The sequence below is a fragment of the Dama dama genome, chromosome 11 (assembly GCF_033118175.1).
Source record: "Dama dama isolate Ldn47 chromosome 11, ASM3311817v1, whole genome shotgun sequence".
NCBI classification, from domain to species: Eukaryota; Metazoa; Chordata; class Mammalia; order Artiodactyla; family Cervidae; genus Dama; species Dama dama.
In genome coordinates this window covers 102,277,811-102,301,526 of record NC_083691.1, presented here as the reverse complement: position 1 = coordinate 102,301,526, position 23,716 = coordinate 102,277,811, and the positions used below count along the sequence as shown (strand labels likewise).

The window sequence follows — 23,716 nt, the reverse complement described above, 5'->3', positions numbered from 1 at the left end:
CTTTTTTTTTTTTTCCTGGAATGATAGGGTTTTTTCCTTTTGAACTTTTTATTTTGTATTGGGGTATAGCCAATTAACAATGCTGTGATAGTTCCAGGTGAACAGTCAAGGGACTCAGCCATATGTATATATGTATTCATCCTCCCCTAAGCTCCCTCCCACTTGGATGACAGTTTTAATAACGACCTGTAACAACACAGGGAAGCAGAGTTGCAGGCCCTAAGTTCTGTTGCTGGAGAAATCACAGCTGATCCCAGGAGAGTCAGAAGGAACTCTCGACTGTTTCACTCTCTGATGTAGGACAAAGAGAGGCGTCCTAGGAGCCACCTTGGTGAAGGGCTTGATCACTAAACTGGCAACACACTCCGTCACGCGCCACCTCACAGCAAGGGCAATACAAGGCGTTTTCCAATAGGACACCCGAGATGAAATCTCCCCTGGATGAACGAGATTTCCCGATGACTCAGCTAGCATCTAAGCTGTCTTTTGAACTGTCACCCACCCCCCCCAACTCCCAGCACCAGAGAGAGTGTTCGAAACTCAGTCACTGGAGGGTGTCACCACTGGGCTCCTCCATCAGGAGTAGAAGGCCCTGGAATCAATGGTTTGCAATGCATGTGCACTCAGTCGTGTCCAACTCTGTGACCCCATGGACTGTAGACCACCAGTCTCCTCTGTCCATGAGATTCTCCAGGCGAGAATCTGGTTGGGGGGGTGTTGCCATTTCCTTCTCCAGGGGATCTTCCCAACCTAGGGATGGAACCCGTGTCTCTTTTGTCTCACTGGCCGGCAGATTTTTTCCCAGCTGAGCAACCAGGGAAGCCGGGACCCAACGACGACTCAAGTGTTTTCTTAAACTCTCCATGGGCAGATGTTGCCTTACCAATCTCCCACATAGCCAAGACAAGTTCCTATTGATGGAGCAATCCTACATCACTTCTGTGTTTTCTTTTTCATTTTAGCCTAGACAGGAGAGGACTGGGTACCCCCTCCTGGGAAGAACTGGGCTAGCGCATGGTCAGGGAGAGGCCAGATGGACAGGGACGAGCAACAGATTTTATTTTTTCAGTTATAATACCAGGTTACGTTTTGAGATATGGTTTCTCAAAAGGGAATTCATTCAGGCAGAATCTGCACATAAACTCTGGCTCCTTGGTCCGGAAGAATCTGCGTGGGGGTCCAGGCCCTGACGGGGCTCTCTGGTGAGAAGGCCAGCCATGGGACACAAAGGGAAGTGCAGACAGAAGAGCGTGCCGAGTCGTGGCAGGAACCCGCCCCCACACCACAAGTACAGGGGCGTGATTCACCCTCAGCATGTCCGGAACCCCTGCAATAATGAGGCCTGACTCTAACAACACAGAAGGCTCGACCGTAATCTCAGACCCAGGCCATAAGCTCCTCCCTCCCCAGCTAGTTCAAACTCACAATGCCACTCATGCAGCATTTTGACAAGCTGCCCATTCCCCTGTTAAAAAGAAAACAAAGATTTGAGAAAGTGCATCATCTAATGGGAGGCCTTAAAGCAGAAAAACATATGATGGCAATAGTTTGGGCTTTGGGTTTGCACTTCAGCATCATGGGACAGCGTGCGGTGCTGCCCTGGGAAGCCACGGGGACAGGTAGGTGGGGAGACATGTCTGCTGCAGCCCAAGCCCGCAGCTATGTCTCTGCGGAAGAGAAACAAGCCCAGGCTCCTACACCCCGTGACCCCATGACCCCCTCAGAAGTCATAAGGGGACACAAAGATGGTGACCTTGGACACGTGGCTGGCCTGGAAAGAGCGGTCCAGGTATTCGGACATGTCGACATCCACCTCCAGCGTCTGAGGCCCCTCCAAGGTCTGGACCAGAATCAGCTCCCCAGTCTGGCGGTCTGAGCGCTGCATCACGAAGTGGCCGCGGCTGTTACCACCCACGATCCCGAAGCGCAGGCTGTTGGGCCCTGGCCGACCAGGGGCTGAGGCTGTGGCCATGCGGAAGAGCGTGATGGGCGTCTTTAGGTTGGAGGGCAGAGACAGGTAGTGGAAGGAGATTGTCTTGGGCATGTGGCGGCAGGGCCTGCTGTCCATGGGGCAGGGGTTCCGCTCACACTGGCTGGAACAGAGGGCAAAACGTAGGGGATGCTCAGCCTTGGGGAAAGTCAGCAGTGGCTGCTCTGACCAGGCTGGTCTGTCCCACCTGCCTTCCTAAAGAGGCACCAGACTGACCCCTCCAGATATGTGCTCCTTGACCTGGGCACTCCAGAACCACAGGCCAGTGAGCGTGGCTGGTATCAGGCCAGGAAAAGGTGCTTCCCTGACCCAGCTGTCCATGTATGTCTGGGTGTGCATGTATGTTTATATATGCTATTACTACCATTTACATACTATGCTATGACTACTAGTATATGCTATTACTACTGTTTCCGACTCTCTGCAAAACCCTCTGGACTGTAGCCCGCCAGGCTCCTCTGTCCATGGAATTCTCCAGGCCAGAACTGGAGTGGGTAGCCATTCCCTTCTCCAAGGGATCTTCCCAACCCAGGGATCGAACTCAGATCTCCTGCATTGCAGGCGGATTCTTTACCGTCTGAGCCACCAGCCCTTTTTCTTTCACCGTTTCTGTAGAAAAATAAAGCCGGGGAAGGTTCAATAACGATGGTGCTAGCATTCAAACCAGGTGTCCCTTCTAACGTGCTGAGACCCCAGCAGTTAGCTGGTGACCTCCTGGAGTGTGGTTCTCCACATGTGGTGAGCTGACTAAACACCCAGTGTTCTTTCTTTCTTTTTGACAGTGTCCCATGGCTTAAGGGATCTTAGCTTCCCCCACCAGGGATTGAACCCGGGCCACAGCTGGGAAAGTGCTGAGTTCAAACTGCTGAACCAACAGGGAATTCCCCCAGGGTTCATTCTTAAGCAGGACACTCTGCCTTCCTTAGGTATGTGGAGTCAAGGTCCTGCGAAAGTGCTTTGATAGTTGTTGTTGTTTTTTGTCTTTTTTTTCTTCACCTCATTCAACACAAGCGTGAGTGCTAAGTTGATTCAGTTGTGTCTGACTCTTTGCAACCCTGGGGACTGTAGCCTGCTAGGCTCCTCTGTCCATGGAATTCTGCAGGCAAGAATACTGGAGTGAGTTGTCATGCCCTCCTCCAGGGGATCTTCCAGACCCAGGGATCGAGCCCATGTCTCTTAAGTCTCCTGCATTGGCAGGTGGGTTCTTTACCACTAGCGCCATCCAACACGAGAGAGATGCAATTTACTGATTCTGGTGACTCAGATCAGCCCCATTAAGGAGGTCACACAGCACTTCTGCTGTTCATCAGGGAGGTCTGCCAAGGCCTGACATGCGGTCCCTCCTCCCTTCACTATGTGACACTGGAGGAAGACCCCGGTGTCTTCACTCTCGGTGAGTAACTGCCACCAACTTTCTTGATGCTTCTAACCTGCTGTAACCCCCACAGCTATTCGAGGAGCTGCTTCACTGGGTCAGTGCATTCTAAAGACAATGCTAAGGCCCTTGTGATCTCTCTCTCAGAGAAAATACATGTCTTTGTGATAGCTGCAGTTATTCTCTTTAAAAGCCTGTCTTCACCTTTTGAAGAAAAAAGAAAAAGTCTGTGAGGGGCTGAGGTTACTAGAAATCAAAACTCCTAATAGCAGCAGAAAAGAAGAGAGATATAATGCAAAGTGTACAGGTACCCTGTGAACACAGGAAATGAACCTCTTCCAAATCTGTGTACCATACATACCTCCTGGCAGCCCCACCACTGCCCTCTGCCCCCCAGTGGCCTCCCTGTCCTCAGGGGAGCACTCAGGAACATCATTCCTACCACCCAGGGCAGCATCACATTCAATGCAAACCCTCAAAGGAGAGAGATGGAAGCTCCAAGAAGCCAGACAGCGCCGTGCCTTTCATCAGACATACCTGTACCTTCTCCTGAGAACATCTAGGAAGAATGCAGCCCAAGCCTGGGGAGGCCTGGGTGAAGGGTGAAGGCACGCAGCTGAGGGTGGCCCTAGTCATACTCACAACGGAGATGTCTTCACATAGCTCACGTTGCTGCTGCCCTCGGGGCACTCCGGGCTGACGCACTGGAAGCCTCCGCCCGTGTTGATGCACACAGTCCCCCGGGGGCACACAGGCTGTGGGCTCACACATTCATCAACATCTGAAATACCAGACGAGGGCAGGGCGGGGTAAATGGGAGCTTGGGATCAACATATGCACAATCCTGTCTACACAGCAGACAACTAGTAAGAGCCTTCTGCGAGGGAGCGCTCCTCAATACTCGGTCATGATCTACCCGGGAAAAGAATCTAAAAAAGAGCTGCTCTTCAGTCACCAAGGCATGTCTCTTTGTGACCCCACGGACTGCAGCACGCCAGGCTTCCCTGTCCTTCACCATCTCCCTGAGTTTGCTCAAACTCATGTCCACTGAGTTGGTGATGCCATCCAACCATCTCATCCTCTGTCGCCCCCTTCTCCTCCTGCCTTCAGTCTTTCCCAGCTTCAGGGTCTTTTCCAACGAGTCAGCTCTTTGCATCAGGTGGCCAAAGTGTTGGAGCTTCAGCTTCAGCATCAGTCCTTCCAATGAATATTCAGGGTTGGTTTCCTTTAGGATTGACTGGTTTGATCTCCTTGCTGTCCAAAGGACTCTCAAGTGTCTTCTCTAACACCGCAGTTGGAAAACGTCAATTCTTTGGCACTCAGCCTTCTTTATGGTTCTCCTCTCACATCTGTACATGACCACTGGAAAAACCATAGCTTTGACTCTCCGAACCTTTGTCTGCAAAGTGATGTCTCTGCTTTTTGATATAGTGTCTAGGTTTGTCATAGCTTTCTTTCCAAGAAGCAAGTGTCTTTTAATTTCATGGCTGTGGTTACCATCCGCAGTGATTTTGGAGCCCTAGAAAATAAATTTGCCATTGTTTTCCCTTTTTCTTCTTCTCCTTGCCATGAAGTGATGGGACAGGAGGCCGTGATCCTAGTTTTTTGGATGTTGAGTTTCAAGTCAGCTTTCAGACATATATGTATAACTAAATCACTTTGCTGTACAGTAGAAACTAACATAACATTATAAAAATAATTTGCTTTACAATGTTATTAAAGCAACTAAACTCCAATAAAAATTAAAAATAAAATAAAATCCATGGGTGTAAAAAAAAAAAAGAAGAAATAGTGGGCACCCAGTGAGGGAGAAGATCTCCTGCCACCCCTCCATCACTGATGAGCCCACATGAATGGCAAAAGCAGGCACTGCAAAAGGCGCTCCACACGCAGTGAACTTTCCAAGATGTCCAACGCTGGTTCTTGTAACTGGAAGCCCGGTCGTTCTTAACTATTAGAAATCTAGGTCTGATGGCAGATCCCGTCCTCCCCCTCCAGACATGACAGGCTACAGGGGTGCTGGAGGGCACGAATGAGTGTCACTGGTCACAACACTTCTCTCAACCTGCCTCCCCCTCAGTTAGCGAGACATGGAATCTGCCCTCCATGGCTAATATCATGCCCTTTATATGTTCTCTGTTCTTTACATATTCAATGAGCTCCTGGCCTGGAGGCTAGGTTTCTTTTCAAACCCTACACAATCCTACAGGGGCCTTCTATCATAGGATAGAAGGAAAGGTGGAGAGATGATGGATAGATGGAAGGATGGTGGATGGATGGATGATGGATGAATGAATGATGAATGGGTGGACCATGGAAGAATGATGGCTATCTGGATGCCTTCTTTCTGTAGTCCCAGGTTACCACTCCTCTGAGCCCAGCCATGGGGCCCCACTAGGACGTCACTGGGAGTCTCCCTTTTCGCTTGGGTTGCATGTCAGTCATAGAGGAGCCCTCTGCCCTCCCCTCCTCCCCAGGTCGTTCCGAGCCACAGTCTGGGACCACCTTCCTCTGCAGCAGCCTCACTCACCCTCACAGCTCTTTCCATCAGCCAGAGTCCGGTATCCACTGGGGCAGACACAGCGGTAGGAGCCGGGGGTGTTCACGCAGGCGTGCATGCAGAGCCGGGGGCGCCCCTCCTGTCCATAGAGCTCGCATTCGTTCACATCTGGGGACAGAAGTGCCCAGTATGACTCCCGGAGCCACCAGTGGGCGGCCACCAGCCGTGACCCAGGATGGCTGCTGCGTCACCATCGCTGGCAACTGTGGCTAACGGGCGGGGTCTTCAGTGGCCGCCAAGCCCGATCCCCTGCAGAGGACTCAGAAGGGAAGCAGGAGTGCTCCCCGTTCTCCCAAACCAAGGACCTGGAGGGCCGAAGGGAGGAGGTGAGGGAGCTGATACGGGGACCCAGGGGCGCTCCTCTAAGACTGATGACTGCCCGGGCAGGCCCTGTGAGGCTGCCAAGTCCAACCTGCTCCCCAGGGAGCAAAGCGTGGGGCGGCGGACCCAGACTTCCGTCCTGGTTCCCCGCCCCGCCTTAATCCTTCTCATCTTTGGGAACGGGTGTAAGACGGCTTCTGTGCCTGTAAAATGAGGCCGTTAGCAACAACTAGGCAACTCTTAGGTTGGAACCGCTGGTTTGAGTCGTTTTCAGATGGAAGTCTGATAATCAGGAAGTGGGCCAGTCAGTAAGACTAAGCAGAGAGGGGCCCAGAGAATGAGCCCAAGCCCCTGCACAGCTCTGGGGTCAGGGACGGGGTATGGTGAAGGGCTGTCATTCTAGCTCCGCCCTGCCACCTGCCTTGCAATCCTGGCCGGGAGGGAGCGCCTCTTCTAGACGAGTGCGCATGACTAGGGGTAGACCGGGGACCCCTGGATGCTTTCTCTAGTCTGGTTTTCTCAGAACCGCCCCCGAGGTCTCCGCGCTAGCTGTGTCCTAGCAGCCATCAGGTCCACACCTACTTACCTAAGCGGCAAGGTGCGGGGCTTCCCGAGACCACGCCCAGGAAGCCACCCGCCCACTCGCACCTACACCTGGGCGCGGCGCACCCCCGGGAGGGCGGCAAGTAGGAGCCCCTCTCCCCACGACCCCCGCGTCCCCTCCCGGGAAAGAGCCCGCGCCTACCCTGGCAAACGCTGTCTGCGGCCGCGCCGCTCAGGTGGAATCCGGCTTCGCAGCTGCAGTGCTGCGTCCGCTCCACCTGCGCGCATCGCGGCGCGCGGCTGAAGGCGGCGTCCGCGGCCTCGCTGCCCTCGGGGGCTGCTGCGGGAAGAAGACATCCTCAGGGCCGGGCCTGGCGCACCTGGGCCTGACCTTGGGGGGGGGCGGGTCCCGAGATCGGGGCGCGGCCCCTTCTCAGAGCTTCCTCTGGAGTAGGGAGAGGAAAGACACAGGATAAACCGAAACTCAGCCGGTGATCCAGCGCCCGCACCAAAGGGGCAGAAGACAAGCGGAGGCGTCCGAAAAGAACGATGCACGCACGACACAACTGCACCCAGAGGACTGCAGTGAGGTGAAGTCCGCGTTTCACTTTCAAAGGCTGAAAGCAGCAGGACCCTAGCAGTGACCACTGGAGTTTAAAACTATGGAGTTTATCGAAATGCCACTTGCAGCCAGCCACATGGATGGCCCTAGAGATTGTCATTCTGAGTGAGATCAAAGACAGACATCATATGATCTCACTCATTTGTGGAACCTAAAGCCAATGGTACAAGTGAACCTGTTCACAAAACAGAAATAGAGTCAGAGCTGCAGGAAACAAACGTATGCTTACCATGGGGTCAGGAGGGGAGGGGCAAACTGGGAGAACGGGATTGGCTGTTCACCCTATGCTACTATATATAGTAGTTATATGTGTATGTGGACATGTATGTTTCCCTGCTGGCTCAGTGGTAAAGAATCCACCTGCCAATGCAAGAGATATGGGTTCAATCCTAGGGTCAGGAAAATCCCCTGGAGAAGGATTCTCGCCTGGAGAATTCCATAGACAGAGGAGCCTGGCAGGCTACAGTCCGTGGGGCCGCAAAAGAGTTGGACACAACTGAGTGACTAAGTAATAACATCAACAACTATATATATATATATATATATATATATATATATATATATATATAAAATATATCGGGCTTCCCCGGTGGCTCAGACAGTAAAGAGTCTGCCTGCAGTGCAGGAGACCCAAGTTCATTCCCTGGGTTGGGAAGATCCCCTGGAGAAGGAAACGGCAACCCTCTTCAGTATTTTTGCCTGGAAAATCCCATGGATGGAGGAGCCTGGCAGACTATCGTCCATGGGGTCCCAAAGAGTCAGACACCACTGAGCAAACATGTCAATCCATATAATATATATATTTTAGAAAAGAATCTAAAAAAGAGTGGATATATGTATATGTATACCTGATTCACTTTGTGTAGAGCAGAAACTAAATCAACTATACCCCAATAAATATTAATTTTAAAACACTTTTAAAAAATCTATGGAGAGACTTCCCTGTCAGTCCAGTGGTTAAGACTCTATACTTCCCATGCAGAGGGTGCAGGTTTGAAACCACGCTGCATGGCATTATAAAAAGTAAAAATTCAAGAAAAAAAAAATCTACATAGCTAAAAACACTACCTTTTTTCTGGGTTCTTTTTTTGTGTTTTTAAAATATTTTCCTAAAGTGTTGAAGGTTTTTGTTTGTTTCAACCAAGAATATAAATTAATGTTCTAATCAGTAAAAAAAAAAAAAAAATTTAATTTTTGAAAGCTTTCAAAGGATTTCAGACTCTCCATGGTTAGAGGGATTGGTGTAAATGTTATCTGATGCACAAGAGGACACTTAGTCATCCCACTGGAGTCATCAAATTCATCCAGACAGAGAACAGAATGATTGCTGGGGAGATGGGAAGAAGTTGTTTCATGGGCACAGAGTTTCAATTTTGCAAGGTGAAAAAACTTCTAGAGGTGGATGGTGGTGATGGTGAACATAGTTAATGCCATTGAACTACACACTTAAAATGGTAAATTTTGTTATAGATATTTTACAATGTGAACAAAAACAGTGAATGTGTTTTGTTTTTTTTTTAAAGTAATCAAACAGAGGCTCCCCCTGGGAGCCAGAAAGACTGGCGCAGAGCTGATGAGAAGGAAGGCTGTAGGCTGGCGGACCAGGTGAGCAAAAAGACAGGGGTGTGCTGGGCTGTTGCTCACATTGTTCACAGGGATCCTGTGAGGACATAAACTAGCTTCAGATGCGCCTGCTCGTTCCCTCCTTCCACTTCCTCGCAGAGATTCCTGCCCTGGGAATAATTTCTATATTAACTGTGGCCTGGACCTGAGGATCCAGGAGCCTGAGGATCTGTGCCCTGGAGCCTGAAGGTTCCAACAGTGGATGCCCAGACAGGTGGGGCTTAGCTCCAGTGTCCAGGATCAGCACAGTTGGGTTGAAATGTAGCTATTTCTTTCTCCTTCCTGGTACTAAGTAGGAGGAGGAGTGGGGCTGTTTCCACGTAGGGCAACTCCAGGGACAGGCACTGTCAGGGGACCTCAGGCTCTCCCTGAGAAAGCCCCCAGAAGGGTGACTCAGCTAAACGGAATCAAGACACAGTAAGCAGCAAATCTCTGGGGACAAAACTTAAACTGGACCTTGAGCTGGGTCCAATGGAAAGATATCAAGTATTGACAAAGCTTGTTCTCTGCTAACCACCAATTCCTCCCCCTATACTGAGATTCCACTCAGAAGACAACCACACAGACACCCCAGGCTTTCCTGGCAGAGGAACAGGACATCAGGGTTTGACTTTCTTATATGAGAAATGTTGACTCAGGGAATCCCCTGGTGGCCCAGTGGTTAGGACTCAGCTTTCACTGCCGTGGGCATGGGTTCAATTCAATCCTTGGTCGGGGAAGTAAGATCCTACAAGCTACACATAGGGGAAGCCAAAAACAAAAAGATGGTTGCAGCACAGCATGGCACCACCCCCCATGTCCCACAGACTCCTTATCATCAGATCTTCTTTGCCCCTGCAAAAACAGCCACCATGTGGCACCTAGACCTCTGGCTACAGCAATGCTGGGACTCAAGTGTCGACCATAACCTTGTCACCGGTTGAACATCTAGTTTACCCAGCTCTGAAAATACTACATTGGTAACTATGAACTTTGCAGGAAGCATTTGCAGGAGAAGCTGTTCTGCTGATGTGCAGGGGAAAGTCAACCACGTGAAGCTTCCTTGCTTCTCAGGCCAAGTTCCAAATCTGGAGGGTTTTAGGGTGGGACTCAGTCCTTCCACTTGCATCTTCTTCTGTGTGTGGGTGTGTGTGCTCAGTCATGTCTGACTCTTTGCAACCTCATGGACTGTAGCCCACCAGGCTCTTCTGTCCATGGAATTCTCCAGGCAAAAACACTGGATTGGGTTGCCATTTCCTCCTCCAGGGGCTCTTCCCGACCCAGGGATTGAACCCACTTCTCCTGCATTAGCAGGTAGGTTCTTTACCACTGAGCCACCTCGGAAGGACCAAAACTCTGGTTCCACAAGTTAACTAAGCGCCATCCCAAATAACCATCTCAGGGAACCAGAGGGATCTATGATGTAAACTAGAGAGAACATCCCACTGGTCTGCCTTTGGTGACCTGTGACTAGGGTCCTCCCTTCTCCATAACAGACTGTCCTCCCCGGCCCCATACCTGCTACGTACCAGTCTGGGCCTGATGCTGACAGCGGCTCCCAGTCCTTCCAGGAGGACAAATGCATTTGTACTGGTTGACACCTTCCACACACGTGCCACCATTCTGACAAGGCTGGCTGGAGCATTCACTGATATCTAGGAAAACAAATAAATTTCGGATATAGGCATGAGTTCTCATTCTAAAACAAGACACAAAGCTGGGGTCACTTTCTTTTCATGACACGATGACTCCAGCTGGTGACCACTCCCCACCCCACTCTGTCCTTGCCTCAGCCCCTTCCAGCAAGAACAAGACCTGGGACGGAGCCAGTGGGGCTGAGATGTAGCCCACCAAGCATGCAATAAGCCACTGACCCTGGCACACACTATGCCTACCTGGAGCTCTGCCTGCGAGGGTTGCCCATCTTTCAGCCCGGGTCCACCCAGAGCCGCCGTTTCATAATTTGCAGCATAGACACTGCAGCTGGGCGGAAGGAACCAGCGTTGTCCTGGGCCCGCACTGCCTTTGGGTAGAGTTAACTGCCTCTCATCTCCGCCCCATCAGCCAGCACCCAGGTAGAACCCTCTTTGAAAAGGAACTCAATTCAAGGGGTTATAAGAGGGAGAGATGGCCCATAAGAATGGAGAGATGGAGAAAAATAACTCTTTCCAAATTCTCACCCTGTGGGAACAGGGAGGAGTTAACCTTGACGCTTAATTTTCCCTTTTCCTGAAAAGGAAAACGTTCCTTGTTTATACACACAACAGTCCTGTGAAAAACATATGAAAGTGAAAGTGAAACTCAGTCATGTCCAGCTCTTTGTGACCCCGTGGACTATACAGTCCATGGAATTCTCCAGGCCAGAATACTGGAGTTAGTAACCTTTCCCTTCTCTGGGGGATCTTCCCAACCCAGGGATCAAACCCAGGTCTCCTGCATCGCAGGCAGATTCTTTACCAGCTGAACCATAAGGGAAGCCCAAGAATATTGGAGTGGGTAGCCTATCCCTTCTCCAGTGGATTTTCCTGACCCAGGAATTAAATCAGGGCCTCCTGCATTGCAGGCGGATTCTTTACCAACTGAGCTATCGGAGAGATATATTAAACGTGTTCAACAATTTAATAGGCTTAGTGAATTCCCTGGCAGTCCAGTGGTTAAGATTCTGTGCTTTCATTGCTGAGGGTCCAGGTTCAATTCCTGATTAGGAAACTAAGATCCTGCAAGCTGCATAGAGCAGCCATAAAATAAAATAAATATGTAATTGGTTTAATATGCTTTAATAGATTTTTCTCTGTGTGGTAAATTATGGGTAATTTTTCTTTGTTTACTGACAATTATTTTATTTGTTGTTGTTCAGTCGATAAGTCATGTCCAACTCTTTGTGACCCTGTGGACTGCAGAATGCCAGGCTTCCTTGTCCTTTACTATCTCCCAGAGCTTGCTCAGACTCATGTCCTTTGAGTCGGTGATGCCATCCAACCATCTCATTCTCTGTCACCCCCTTCTCCTCCTTTCCCAGCATCAGGGTTTTTTCCAATGAGTCGGCTCTTCCCACAGGGTTGCCAAAGCATTGGAGCTTCAGCATCAGTCCTTCCAATGAATATTCAGGGTTGATTTCCTTTAGGATTGACTGGTTTGAGCTCCTTGCAGTCCAAGGGACTCTCAAGAGTCTTCTCCAGCACCACAGTTCAAAAGCATTTTTTTAACAATCTTCCATTTTTCCACAGTGAACATTTCTAAATTTTCTAATGAGGAAAAAATGATTTTTTAAAACCCTCAGGCCACATCCGCTTGCTCTGAGTTCCTTAAGCCCAGTTTTAGTGCACAGGCCATTTCCACCAAAGAGGAACAATCTGTCAGTTCACTGACCTGACCACAGCATCTTGGGAAAGAAATTGGAAGCACTTCCTTGTTGGCCTCAGAGCATCCTTTCCTGCTGTGTCTATCAGGAGGCAGAAAAAGGTGCTTTGCTCCTGATGAGAACAACAGCCTTCCTGTGGGTGGGTTGGCAGGGACTCTGGCTTTCCTCAGCCTCCTTGTAATTGGGAAGTTATGCAGACAATTACATGGATTCTGTTCATTGTGAAAGGACCCAGACCATCCGAAATGCTGCTTCTCCCTAGGGAAGGAGCCATTCCAATTTCTCTGTGAGCTCAGCCTGGGGAGGGGAACCTCAGCTTCCTGCCTCCGCCCACTCCCCCCCACCCCGACCCCGCCCATATGTTCTCTCTGCTGATGACCGGTTTTCAGGAATGTGTCTGAAACAACACAAACGCCCCAGAGCATGGGATTCCTGTTTCTGCCATCTTGCTCCCCAGCATAGTCTGAAAGTCACTAGGCTGAGAGCCAAAGAGTGTGAACCTGAGAATCTTTCAGTTTGGCCCCGTGGGGGGTGGGGACCAGCAGCAGCCTGGCTGTACCTGGCTGGTGCGGGTGTGGATAGGGCGGGGTGGGGTGGAGTTGTTGACGCGATAGAGGAATGAAGAGATGCCCCATGACCCTGTGTGCTAGCGCTGCCTGGATCTTGTCACCCAGGATTTTCATTGCTTAGAAATGAAAGTTTCTCCATTCAGACTCTCATTTCTTATCTTGATACACTGTCAGGCATTCCATGGCCCGGTGCCCAGTTCTGGCACACCCTGTGTATCCTGACTGAAGTAGAGCTGTCATCGCATTCAAGTCTGTCCAAGCTGTGGCGTTTGGTTGAGTGCATGGCGACTTCAGAACTATAAAGAGGGCCGACTTAAATAGACATTTCTCTGAAGAAGACACAGATGGCCTACAGGAAACTGAAAAGATGCTTGACATCACTAGTTATCAGAGAAACGCAAACCAAAACTACAGTGAGGTACCACTTCACACAGGTCGGAACAGCCATCATCAAGAAGTCTACAAATAGCAAATGCTGGAGAGGGTGTGGAGAAAAGGGAGCCCTCCTACCCTGCTGGTAGGAATGTAAGCTGGTTCAGCCACTATGGAGACCAGTGTGGAGACTCTTCAAAAAACTAAAAATAGAACTACCGTATGATCCAATAAACCCACTCCTGGGCATATATCCAGAAAAGATGGAAACTCTAATTCAAAAAGATACATACACCCCAGTGTTCATAGTGGCACTATAGCATCCATCGACAGACAAATGGATAAAGAAGATGTGGTACGTGTATACAGCGGAATATTATTCAACTGTAAAGAAGAATGAAATATGGCCAGTTGCAGCAACGTGGATGGACCTAGAGATTATCATACTAAATGACGTCACACAGAGAAAAACACCATACGATATCACTTACACGTGGAATCTAACAAAATAATACAGATCAACTCATTTACAAAACAGACACAGGCTCACAGACATAGGAAACAAAATTATGGTTACTAAAGGGGAAAGGCGGGATAAATCAGGAGCATGGGATTAACAGATACTACTTAGTATACAGGGCTTCCCTGGGGGCTCAGAGGGTAAAGAATCAGCCTGCAATGCAGGAGACCTGGGTTCAATCCCTGGGTCAGGAAGATCCCCTGGAGAATGAAATGGCAACCCACTGTAGCACTCTTCGCCTGGAGAATCCCATGAATAGACGAGCCTGGCGGGCTACAGTCCAGTTAGTATATAAAATAGATAAACAACAAGGTCCTGTGGTATAGCACAGGGACCTCTACCCAATATCTTATTTTAACTGACAACAGAAAAGAGTCTGAAAACTTTCAGATTCCAAATCACGTCGCCGCACACCTGAAACTAAGACAATATTATAAATCAACTACATTCAATTTATAAAAGAGAGGACACTCACAGAGGCTGTGGAGAGGCTGGCAAGCCAGAAGCGTGGATTATGATTCTCTTTTAATCTGTTTACTGAGCACTTGCTATTTTCCCAGAACTGAGCTAAATGTTCCACATGCATGATCTGATTTTTTTCTTTTTTCTTTTTGTTTCCTGTGTTTTGTCATCTTGCTTCAAATTTTCCATTTCTTCAATCACCTCATTTCTAAGGTTTTCTGATTTTTATTTATGTTGTCCTTTCATAGTTTTTATATTTTTAAAATTTCTTTCCACTTGTCCGGAAGTACTAGGTCATAGTTTTCATCTTTTGTATGGGCATGTCTTTCTGGGGTTTCTTCATTGACTATAGAGGGTTTACTTTGTTTTCTTATAATAATTTGGACAGGATTTGGCAACAGTCCTTTTCTGTTACTCATATTTAGGGGAAATAAGTTTTCCCATATAGCCTTTCTAACTTTCTGACTATTCATTGGGAGGACTGATGCTGAAGCTGAAGCTCCAATATTTGGCCACCTGATGTGAAGAGCCAACTTATTGGGAAAGACTCCGATGCTGGAAAAGATTGAGGGCAGGAGGAGAAGAGGGTGACAGGGGATGCGATGGTTGGGTAGAATCACCGAGGCAATGGACATGAGTTTGAGCAAACTCAGGGAGATAGTAAAGGACGAGGAAGCCTGGTGTGCTGCAGCCCATGGGGTTGCAAAGAGCTGGATATGACTCAGCAACTGAACACCACCTTCCTGACAGCCTCTCCCGTTAGTTGTTTTCTCAGGCAGCTCTTGCCTTCTCCACTCCACTCTGTCCTCTCCTCTCTCTCTTTCATCTGGACCATCTCTTTCATTTGCACCAACTTTCCTTGTCGGACTTAATTGGATTCTCCGCCCATTAGAGAATGGACCTTTAAAGGTCTTGGGAAGTTCAAGAGATCCTTGGGGCAAGACTGTTCAGCCACTGAAACTTCCTGTTGCAAAGATAAACCCCACATCTGAGACAACTAACCCAGGAATGCCAGTACTGATCCATATCCCAATACAATTACTGGATTTTCAAGAAAAAGGAAAAGCATTCTTTGGGCATCCTTATGATAGCAGTAACAGTTAAAACAGGAGATGTGGGAGAATATATTTAAGATAGTCAAGAAAAGAAAATGTGAGACAGGTGTTTTATGTCCAGTCGAACAGTCATTGTTGGAAATGCTGCGTATGTTTTGAAAGTGTAAGAACTCAGGAACTGCCCTGTGAGTTCCTCTTGAGAAGTCTACTGAACAGAGGTCACGGTGAAGAGGGTGGTGATGCTCACCAAGGCTCAGCATCACAAAAAGAGAGACAATGGACCACAGGGACTTCTTGGCAGAAGTATGTACTGCTGTCCTGCCCAAACGATAGAAAAATCTCACTGGAATCTGATCAAGCCTCTGGAGTAAGCTACCAGTTTAAAAGAAATACAGAGATCAAAAACTTACAGACTTCCAGTCATAAGTACTAGGCATGTAATGTACAATATGAAGATTATGGTTAACACTGCTATGTAGTATATCTGAAAGTTGTTAAGGGACTAAATCCCAAAGAAAAAAAAACTATTTTTTTTTTTTGTATTTGTATGAGATGATGGACATTAACTGAACTTACTGTGGTTATCTTTTCACAGTATATGAAAATCAAGCCATTATGCTGTACACCTTAAACTTACACAGTGCTATATGTCATTTTATTTCAGTCAAGTTGGACCCCCAAAAAGAGAGATGCAGATCATGTTAAATAACCTCACAGGGATGCAGTGAGCAAAATCAAGGCTGTGGGAGGCTTCCCGGGTGGTCCAGTGGTTAAGAATCCACCTGTCAATGCAGGGGACACGGGCTTGATTCTAGTCCGGGAAGATCCTACGTGCTACAAGCAGCTAAGCCTGTGCACCTAGAGCCCATGGTCTGCAACAAGAGAAGCCGCCGCAATGAGAAGCCTGCGCACTGCAACTAGGGAGTGACCCCTGCTCGCTGCAACTAGAGAAAGTCTGAGTGCAGCCACGAAGACCCAATGCAACTAAAAAGTTAATAAATAATTTTTTAAAAATTCAAGGTTGTGGGAAACAACACATTTTCTTCAACAGATAAACTTCAAAGGAATGGCAAACAGAAAGAAGGAGCAGTCTTCTTCAAGATGACTATGGATTAAAAAGGTGTAGGAGACATAGCAACCAACTGTGTATTTGAATTTTTCCATAATGGAAAATGTATTAAGATTACTTGTCTTAATGAATGGATAAAGAAGATATGGTATATGGTATATATATGTGTGTGTATGTGTGTGTGTGTGTGTATATGTATATATACATATATATGCTGTGCAGTACTAAGCGGCTTCAAATTGTGTCTGACTCTTTGTGACCCTATGGACTGTAGCCCATCAGGCTCCTCTGTCCCTGGGATTCTCCAGGGAAGAATACTATAATGGGTTGCCATGCCCTCCTCCAGGTGATCTTCCCAATCCAGGGATCAAACCTGCATCTCATCTCCTGCTAGTGGGTTCTTTACCACTAGTGCCACCTGGGAAGCCCATATATATATATATATATATATATATATATAAATATATATATACACACACAATGTATATATGTATACACACATATACAATGGAATACTGAAAGTAAGTGAAAAGTGTGTATATGTATACATACAATGGAATAGTGTGTGTGTGTGTGTGTGTGTGTGTGTGTGTGTGTGTGTTCAGTTCAGTTCAGTTCAGTCGCTCAGTCGTGTCTGACTCTTTGCAGCCCCATGAACCTCAGCATGCCAGGCCTCCCTGTCCATCACCAACCCCCAGACTTTACCCAAACCCATGTTCATTGAGTCGGTGATGCCATCCAACCATCTCATCCTCTGTCGTCCCCTTCTCCTCCTGCCCTCAATCTTTCCCAGCATCAGGGTCTTCTCAAATGAGTCAGCTCTTCACATCAGGTGGTCAAAGTATTGGAGTTTCAGCTTCAGCATCAGTCCTTCCAATGAACACCCAGGACTGATCTCCTTTAGGATGGACTGGTTGGATCTCCTTGCAGTCCAAGGGACTCTGAAGAGTCTTCTCCAACACCACAGTCAAAAGCATCAATTCTTCAGCGCTCAGCTTTCTTTGTAGTCCAACTCTCATATCCATATATGACTACTCGAAAAACCATAGCCTTGACTAGATGGACCTTTGTTGGCAAAGTAATGCCAACATTACTTATGCTGTCTAGGTTGGTCATAACTTTCTTTCCAAAGAGTAAGCATCTTTTAATTTCATGGCTGCAATCACCATTTGCAGTGATTTTGGAGCTCCCCAAAATAAAGTCAGCCACTGTTTCCACTGTTTCCCCATCTATTTGCCATGAAGTGATGGGACTGGATGCCATGATCTTAGTTTTCTGAATGCTGCACATTAAGCCAACTTTTTCACTCTCCTCTTTCACTTTCATCAAGAGGCCTTTAGTTCTTCTTCACTTTCTGCCACAAGGGTGGTGTCATCTGCATATCTGAGGTTATTGATATTTCTCCTGGCAATCTTGATTCCAGCTTGTGCTTCTTCCAGCCCAGCATTTCTCATGATGTACTCTGCATATAAGTTAAATAAGCAGGGTGACAATATACAGCCTTGACGTACTCCTTTTCCTATCTGGAACCAGTCTGTTGTTCCATGTCCAGTTCTAACTGTTGCTTCCTGACCTGCATACAGGTTTCTCAAGAGGCAGGTCAGGTGGTCTGGTATTCCCATCTCCTTTAGAATTTTCCACAGTTTATTGTGATCCACATAGTCAAAAGCTTTAGCATACTCAATAAAGCAGAAATAGATGTTTTTCTGGAACTCTCTTGCTTTTTTGATGATCCAGCAGATGTTGGCAATTTGATCTCTGGTTCTTCTGCCTTTTCTAAAACCAGCTTGAACATCTGAAAGTTCACGGTTCACGTACTGCTGAAGCCTGGCTTGGAGAATTTTGAGCATTACTTTACTGAAGTGTGAGATGAGTGCAATCGTGCAGTAGTTTGAGCATTCTTTGGCATTGCCTTTCTTAGGGATTGGAATGAAAACTGACCTTTTCCAGTCCTGTGGCCACTGCTGAGTTTTCCAAATTTGTGTGTGTGTGTGTGTCTGTGTGTGTATTCTACTCAGATAAAAGTCAGAAGGAAATTGTTTTAAAATATAATCCACCATTCATTCATTCAATCATTCAAGCATTTGATAAATCAGCCAGCCAGTTGGTTTCACAGTAACCAAATATCAAGGGGCTACTTTATCAAAGGCAGGTATTTCAGATGTTGTTTAAAGGTCTCTGAGGAAAGCCTCATGATCCAAAAATAAGCGAACCAAAGCTTTGCTCTATTCTGACTTCAAGATAACCTTCCAGATACCAAATCTGGTGCACTGCAATTTCTGCAGTCTCCCTGCGGCTTGCCTCTGCAGGCTCTGCCTGCCTCCTCCACCCTCCTTTGTCTGGATTCTGAGCTGCTTCTTTTCTCTCTCTGCCCTCTCCTCTGGGTGCTCTGATCACTGTCCTGGATTTAAGCACCATGTGGGAGTGCTCAGTCGCTAAGTTGTGTCTGACTCTTGTGCGACCCCATGGGACTGTAATCCACAGGCTCCTAGTCAATGGGATTTCCCAGGCAAGAATACAGGAGCGGGTTGCCATTTCCTTCTCCAGTGATCTTCATGGACCAGGGATCCAACCCACATCTTCTGCATTGGCCGGCGGATTCTTAACCACTGAGCCACCAGGGGACCCCATTTAAATGGGCTCCATCATCACACTAATATAATTACTCCAAACTGCGTCTCTGCAACCCTCCTTTGCCCTTGACTCCAACTGTTCACTTGGCTCTATTGGGAAAGGAAGTCATTGGCCCCCCACTGGGCCTGGCACCTGCCCTCAACATGAGATGAAGCATTCCTAGGGCCTGTGCTGGGTTTACCACCTCATGTGGCCGTATATTTCCCTTCTTCCTGCTCCACAAGTGCTGTTCAGTTCTGCTGAGGTTGTATGCTGATGGCTGCCAGGCTCACCTGAAGCTCCAGTGTTTCAGATTCCTTGGTGAAGTGGGGAATCCTTCCACTGCACATGAGCAAGCTGCCCTGGGCAATCGCTGCTGAGAGAACTGCCCACCCTGGGGGATGGACGCCCTTGGCTGGAACTGATCTTGCACTGTCCAGAAGCATGGGGACAGCGCTGCTTCATCCAGGGCCCAACCGCCTTGTATTTTCCTTGGTGACTCCGATATTAAGATGCAGTGGGCAGAAGTGCTTAAAGCCTCCCTGGGACTGGTAACCAGGGCACGGTGCTGGGTGTGATGGTCCCTGTGGGTTGAATGAATGGATCTCCGCTGCAATGTCACACAGACACATTAATGTAACCAAAATGGTATTCTGATTAATGACCCACACACCGGTTTTAAAAAAGAAAACATCCCCACCATTTACATCCCCATCAACAGGAAAAAGAATGAAATAATGCCATTTGCAGTAACATGGATGCACCAAGAGATGATCATACTAAGTGAAGTCAGTCACTTAGTCACACAAGGACAAATATTACTTGATAACACTTAATGTGGAATCTAACTAAATATTAATAATACAAGTTAACTCACCAAAACAGAAACTGACTCAGACGTCGAAAACAAAATTATGGTTACCAAAGGGGAGAGGTGTGGGGGCGGCGAACGAGCTTGGAATTAGCAGATACACACTACTAAACACGGGCACCTCCAGTGGTTCAGGGGTAAAGAACCCGCCTGCCAGTGCAGGAGACGCAGGTTCGATCCCTGGGTCAAGAAGATCCCCTGGAGAAGGAAGTGGCAACCCACTCCAGAATTCTTGTCTGGGAAATCCCATGAACAGAGGAGCCTGGCAGGCTACAGTCCATGGGGTCGCAAAGAGTTGGGCATGACTCAAGAGACTAAACAAGAACAACTGCTACTATATATATATATATAAAATAAACAACAAAAATTTACTGTGTAGCACAGGAAACTCTATTCAGTATCTTATAATAACCTACAATGGAAAAGAATCTGAAGCAGTACATCTGAAGCTAACATACTATTATAAATCAACTATAGTGAAATAAAAACAAGAACAACCAAAAGTAAACCTCCATCTGTTGCTGGGTCTTCATTGTTTCTGTCCATGGCGCCATGCACCCTGTCACCCAAGATGGAGTCTGGGAACCTTGTCTTCTTTTCCTGCTCACAATCCTAGTGCGATAAGTTCCATGAGGCCGTCTCCCAGTTCACTTTCAATTTTCCCTGTCCCCTGTTCAATCTGGCCCCTGAACCTGCTAAGAGCCGCCTAAGTGGTTTCCCAGCGTCCATCTCTCCTAGTCATCTCCAGTTCACGTGCCCATCCAATCAGTACAGTCTTCTTCTTAAACCTGGCTTATTTTCTCAGAACTACAACCCCCACCACCCACCCAGTCCTCAGGACTATAAGAGCTGGCTCGGGAATCTCTCTGCCCAACCTCACACGTTCTCAGCTCACACGCTGCTCCAGCAACAAGGTTCTATGTTTTATGTTGTCATTTCCTCAAACATGCCAAATTCTTCCCTTCCTAAGCCTTTGCATGTGTTCCTCCCTCTTTCTGGAATGGCATCCTTCCCATGCCACCCACTGATGCCCATCTTTACCTGGTTGGATCCTGCTCATCCTTTCAATCCCAGCATCCTTGTCACTGCCTCAGAGAGGCCCTCAGCTGTCCTCGCCCCATAGGAGGTTTTGTTCCCAGTCCCTTGCTGTTGTCGCCAAGTTATGTCTCTTTGGCTCTTTGCAACCCTGTGGACTGCAGCACCCCAGGCTTCCCTGTCCTTCACTGTGTCCAAGAGTTTGCTCAAACTCATGTCCATTGAGTCGGTGATGCCATCCAACCATCTCATCCTCTGTCGTCCCCTTCTCCTCCTGCCCTCAGTCTTTTCCAGCACCAGGGTCTTTTCCAATGAGTTGGTTCTTCACATCAGGTGGCCAAAGTATTGGAGCTTCAACTTCAGCATCAGTCCTTCCAGTGAATATTCAAGGTTGATGTCAGTCCTTTCAAAGCACTGCCCACAAATGCTGATTTGTTTACTTTTGTGCTCAGTGACCTCTGAGCCCTACTCACACTCCAAGTTGGGCAGCATCTGTTAGATTCAGCGTTGAATCCCTAACATGATGCTTGGTGCACAGCTGGTACCCAGTGAGAACTGGTTGAATGAATGAAGGTTTAAAAAGAGGAGGATGGGGATGAAAAAAATGAATTGTTTCCCAGCATGGTGGACAAGGGTGTGTATTCCTCTCGTGCTGTTTTTCGGTTACCCATTATTGTCAAAGGGACAAGGTCTGTGGTTATGATTTTCTCAGTTCATGAAGCTTCAAATCTTAAAAATATGCTCTTCTGACTAAGAGGGGAAACAGGGAACTAATCCAGGAAGCTAAATGGCTGCTTTCCATTCTGGAGCTCTGGAGCCTACCTCTGCATTTTTAATGTGTAATTATGTGTCATCTCCTCTCATGCCAAGTTGGGTTCATCACCTTCCTTCAAGCAGTTGACTGGATGGGAGGGGGGGCAATTATGAAAGCACTCCCAAATTTTTCAGCGACACTGAGGTTTGGCATCTTGAGATTAGTTCCCTGTAAGTAAGAAGATGATCTCCCCACTGTGGTCACACACAGAGTGACTGCAAGACTCCTGAGAAGGTAAATGAAGTGGACAAGCAGAGCCACTGGTGGGAGTCTAGGGCCACTCTGAGGTGGGGAGAAGGGGCCATTGGATTGTTGAACTCCAGCCTGTGTCCTGTCCCCCGTCAATGCTGTCCCACCAAATAGCGGGTAGAAGCACTATTTCTCCTTTTTGACAGGCTTGGGTGGCACCCTTTTGAGGCTTTTACTGGAAATAGCATCCATGAGACAAACTCCTGCGTAGAACAGAAGTGTCAGTCGGGCACCGTCCACTCTCTCGGGAAAGGGTAATGTCCAGCGGCTGATGGGGCACTTTGGTCATGACACCAGTGTTTCTGTTTCATCACCACCCAAGGGGGAGCTCCATGTCCAGTTTACACTTAAACCATAAGATGAAAGTGTTGACTGCTCAGTTGTGTCCGACTTTTTGTGACCCCATGGACTGTAGCCCACCAGGCTCCTCTGTCTGTGGAATTCTCCAGGCAAGAACACTGAAGTGGGCAGCCATTCCCTTCTCCAAGGGATCTTCCTGACCCAGGGATCAAACCCAGGTCTCCTCCGTTGCAGGTGGACTCTTTACCATCTAAGCCACCAGGGAAACATATAAGATGGAAAACATCCCTCTAAGATCTCAGCATGGACTCCTGCCACCTCATTCCCCGAGCCAGTTCGCAGGCTTTTAGATAATAAATGTGGCCCTCGTAGAAGTCCAGGATGGGCTGCCGCAAGCCATCCTCAGGCATGGGGGTCAGGGAAGAAGGACTGGTGGTTAGGCAGGAGGCTGGGAAGATAGGGGAGACCAAGAACACACGGCGAGTCTGCAATGAGCTGGGAAGCTCAAGGTGGAGAATGAGAAGCACCATGTTGGACAATGGGAAAGGCCAGCAGACTTGTTGGCCATGCTTGGCAGTGGTCCTCCAGGGAAGATGACCTCCACATCTCAGGAGAGGGGCCTGCTCAGTGGGACTGGGTGCCCTGATGTTTGCCACGGCTGCCTCAGCCTTCCCAAAACATCAGTGCAGGTGGAGGTGAGCATACCTAGTATGTCTCACCTGGTCATACCCTACTGCTGGCTTATAGCTTGCGGTCCTGATTGGTGAGGGTCCAATTGCATCAGTGCTTCAAAATGTTCAATATCCTTCCTGCTTCTGGCAGTGGCAAAAACCAGCGTTGTTAGTGTTTTTTAAAATTCAGTTAACATCACAATCACATGAAAAATGCGGATTTCCCAAGTCCTAGCCATAAAGATCTCATCCAACTCAGTAGACTGTTGGGGCATCAGAACTTATGTTTTATAAGCTTTCTGGGTGATTCTGGAGCACCTGAAAGTTTGGGATCCACAGCACACAGGCCATGATACAGTAAGACTCCATTTTCCACTAAGGGGGTTGGTCCTGCTGCAGTGAGGTGAGGTGCTAATATATAATTAATAGGTGTAAGCTCAGGAGGGCAGCTGGCAGACACACCCAGGATCCTCTGAGAAGGCACTATTTACAACAGCTAGGCCATGGAAGCAACCTAGATGCCCATCGACAAATGAATGGATAAAGAGGCTGTGGTACATATATACAATGGAATATTACTCAGCCATAAAAAAGAATTTGAGTCAGTTCTAGTGAGGTGGATGAATCTAGAGCCTGTTATACAGACTGAAGTAAATCAGAAAGAGAAAAACACATTTCATACATTAATGCACATATACATTAATATATATGCATAATATATGACGCATACTTACACTAAGAT

General features: G+C 47.9%; 1 protein-coding gene across 4 annotated transcripts in view; it reads right to left on the bottom strand.

Annotated features, from left to right (window-relative positions):
• Nucleotides 1-1,036: 1,036 nt before the first annotated feature.
• The window catches only part of FBLN7 (fibulin 7), a 55,593-nt gene continuing 32,913 nt past the window's right edge, over nt 1,037-23,716 (bottom strand). For all 4 annotated transcript variants that reach the window (XM_061156340.1, XM_061156342.1, XM_061156339.1 and 1 more), the window contains 5 exons: nt 10,543-10,668; nt 6,992-7,129; nt 5,896-6,033; nt 4,008-4,146; nt 1,037-2,093 (listed from right to left, as the gene is read on the bottom strand). In XM_061156340.1, coding sequence (XP_061012323.1) covers nt 1,721-2,093; nt 4,008-4,146; nt 5,896-6,033; nt 6,992-7,129; nt 10,543-10,668 — 914 coding nt within the window. In that variant the 3' untranslated portion in view covers nt 1,037-1,720. The remainder of the gene's footprint in view (nt 2,094-4,007; nt 4,147-5,895; nt 6,034-6,991; nt 7,130-10,542; nt 10,669-23,716) is intronic.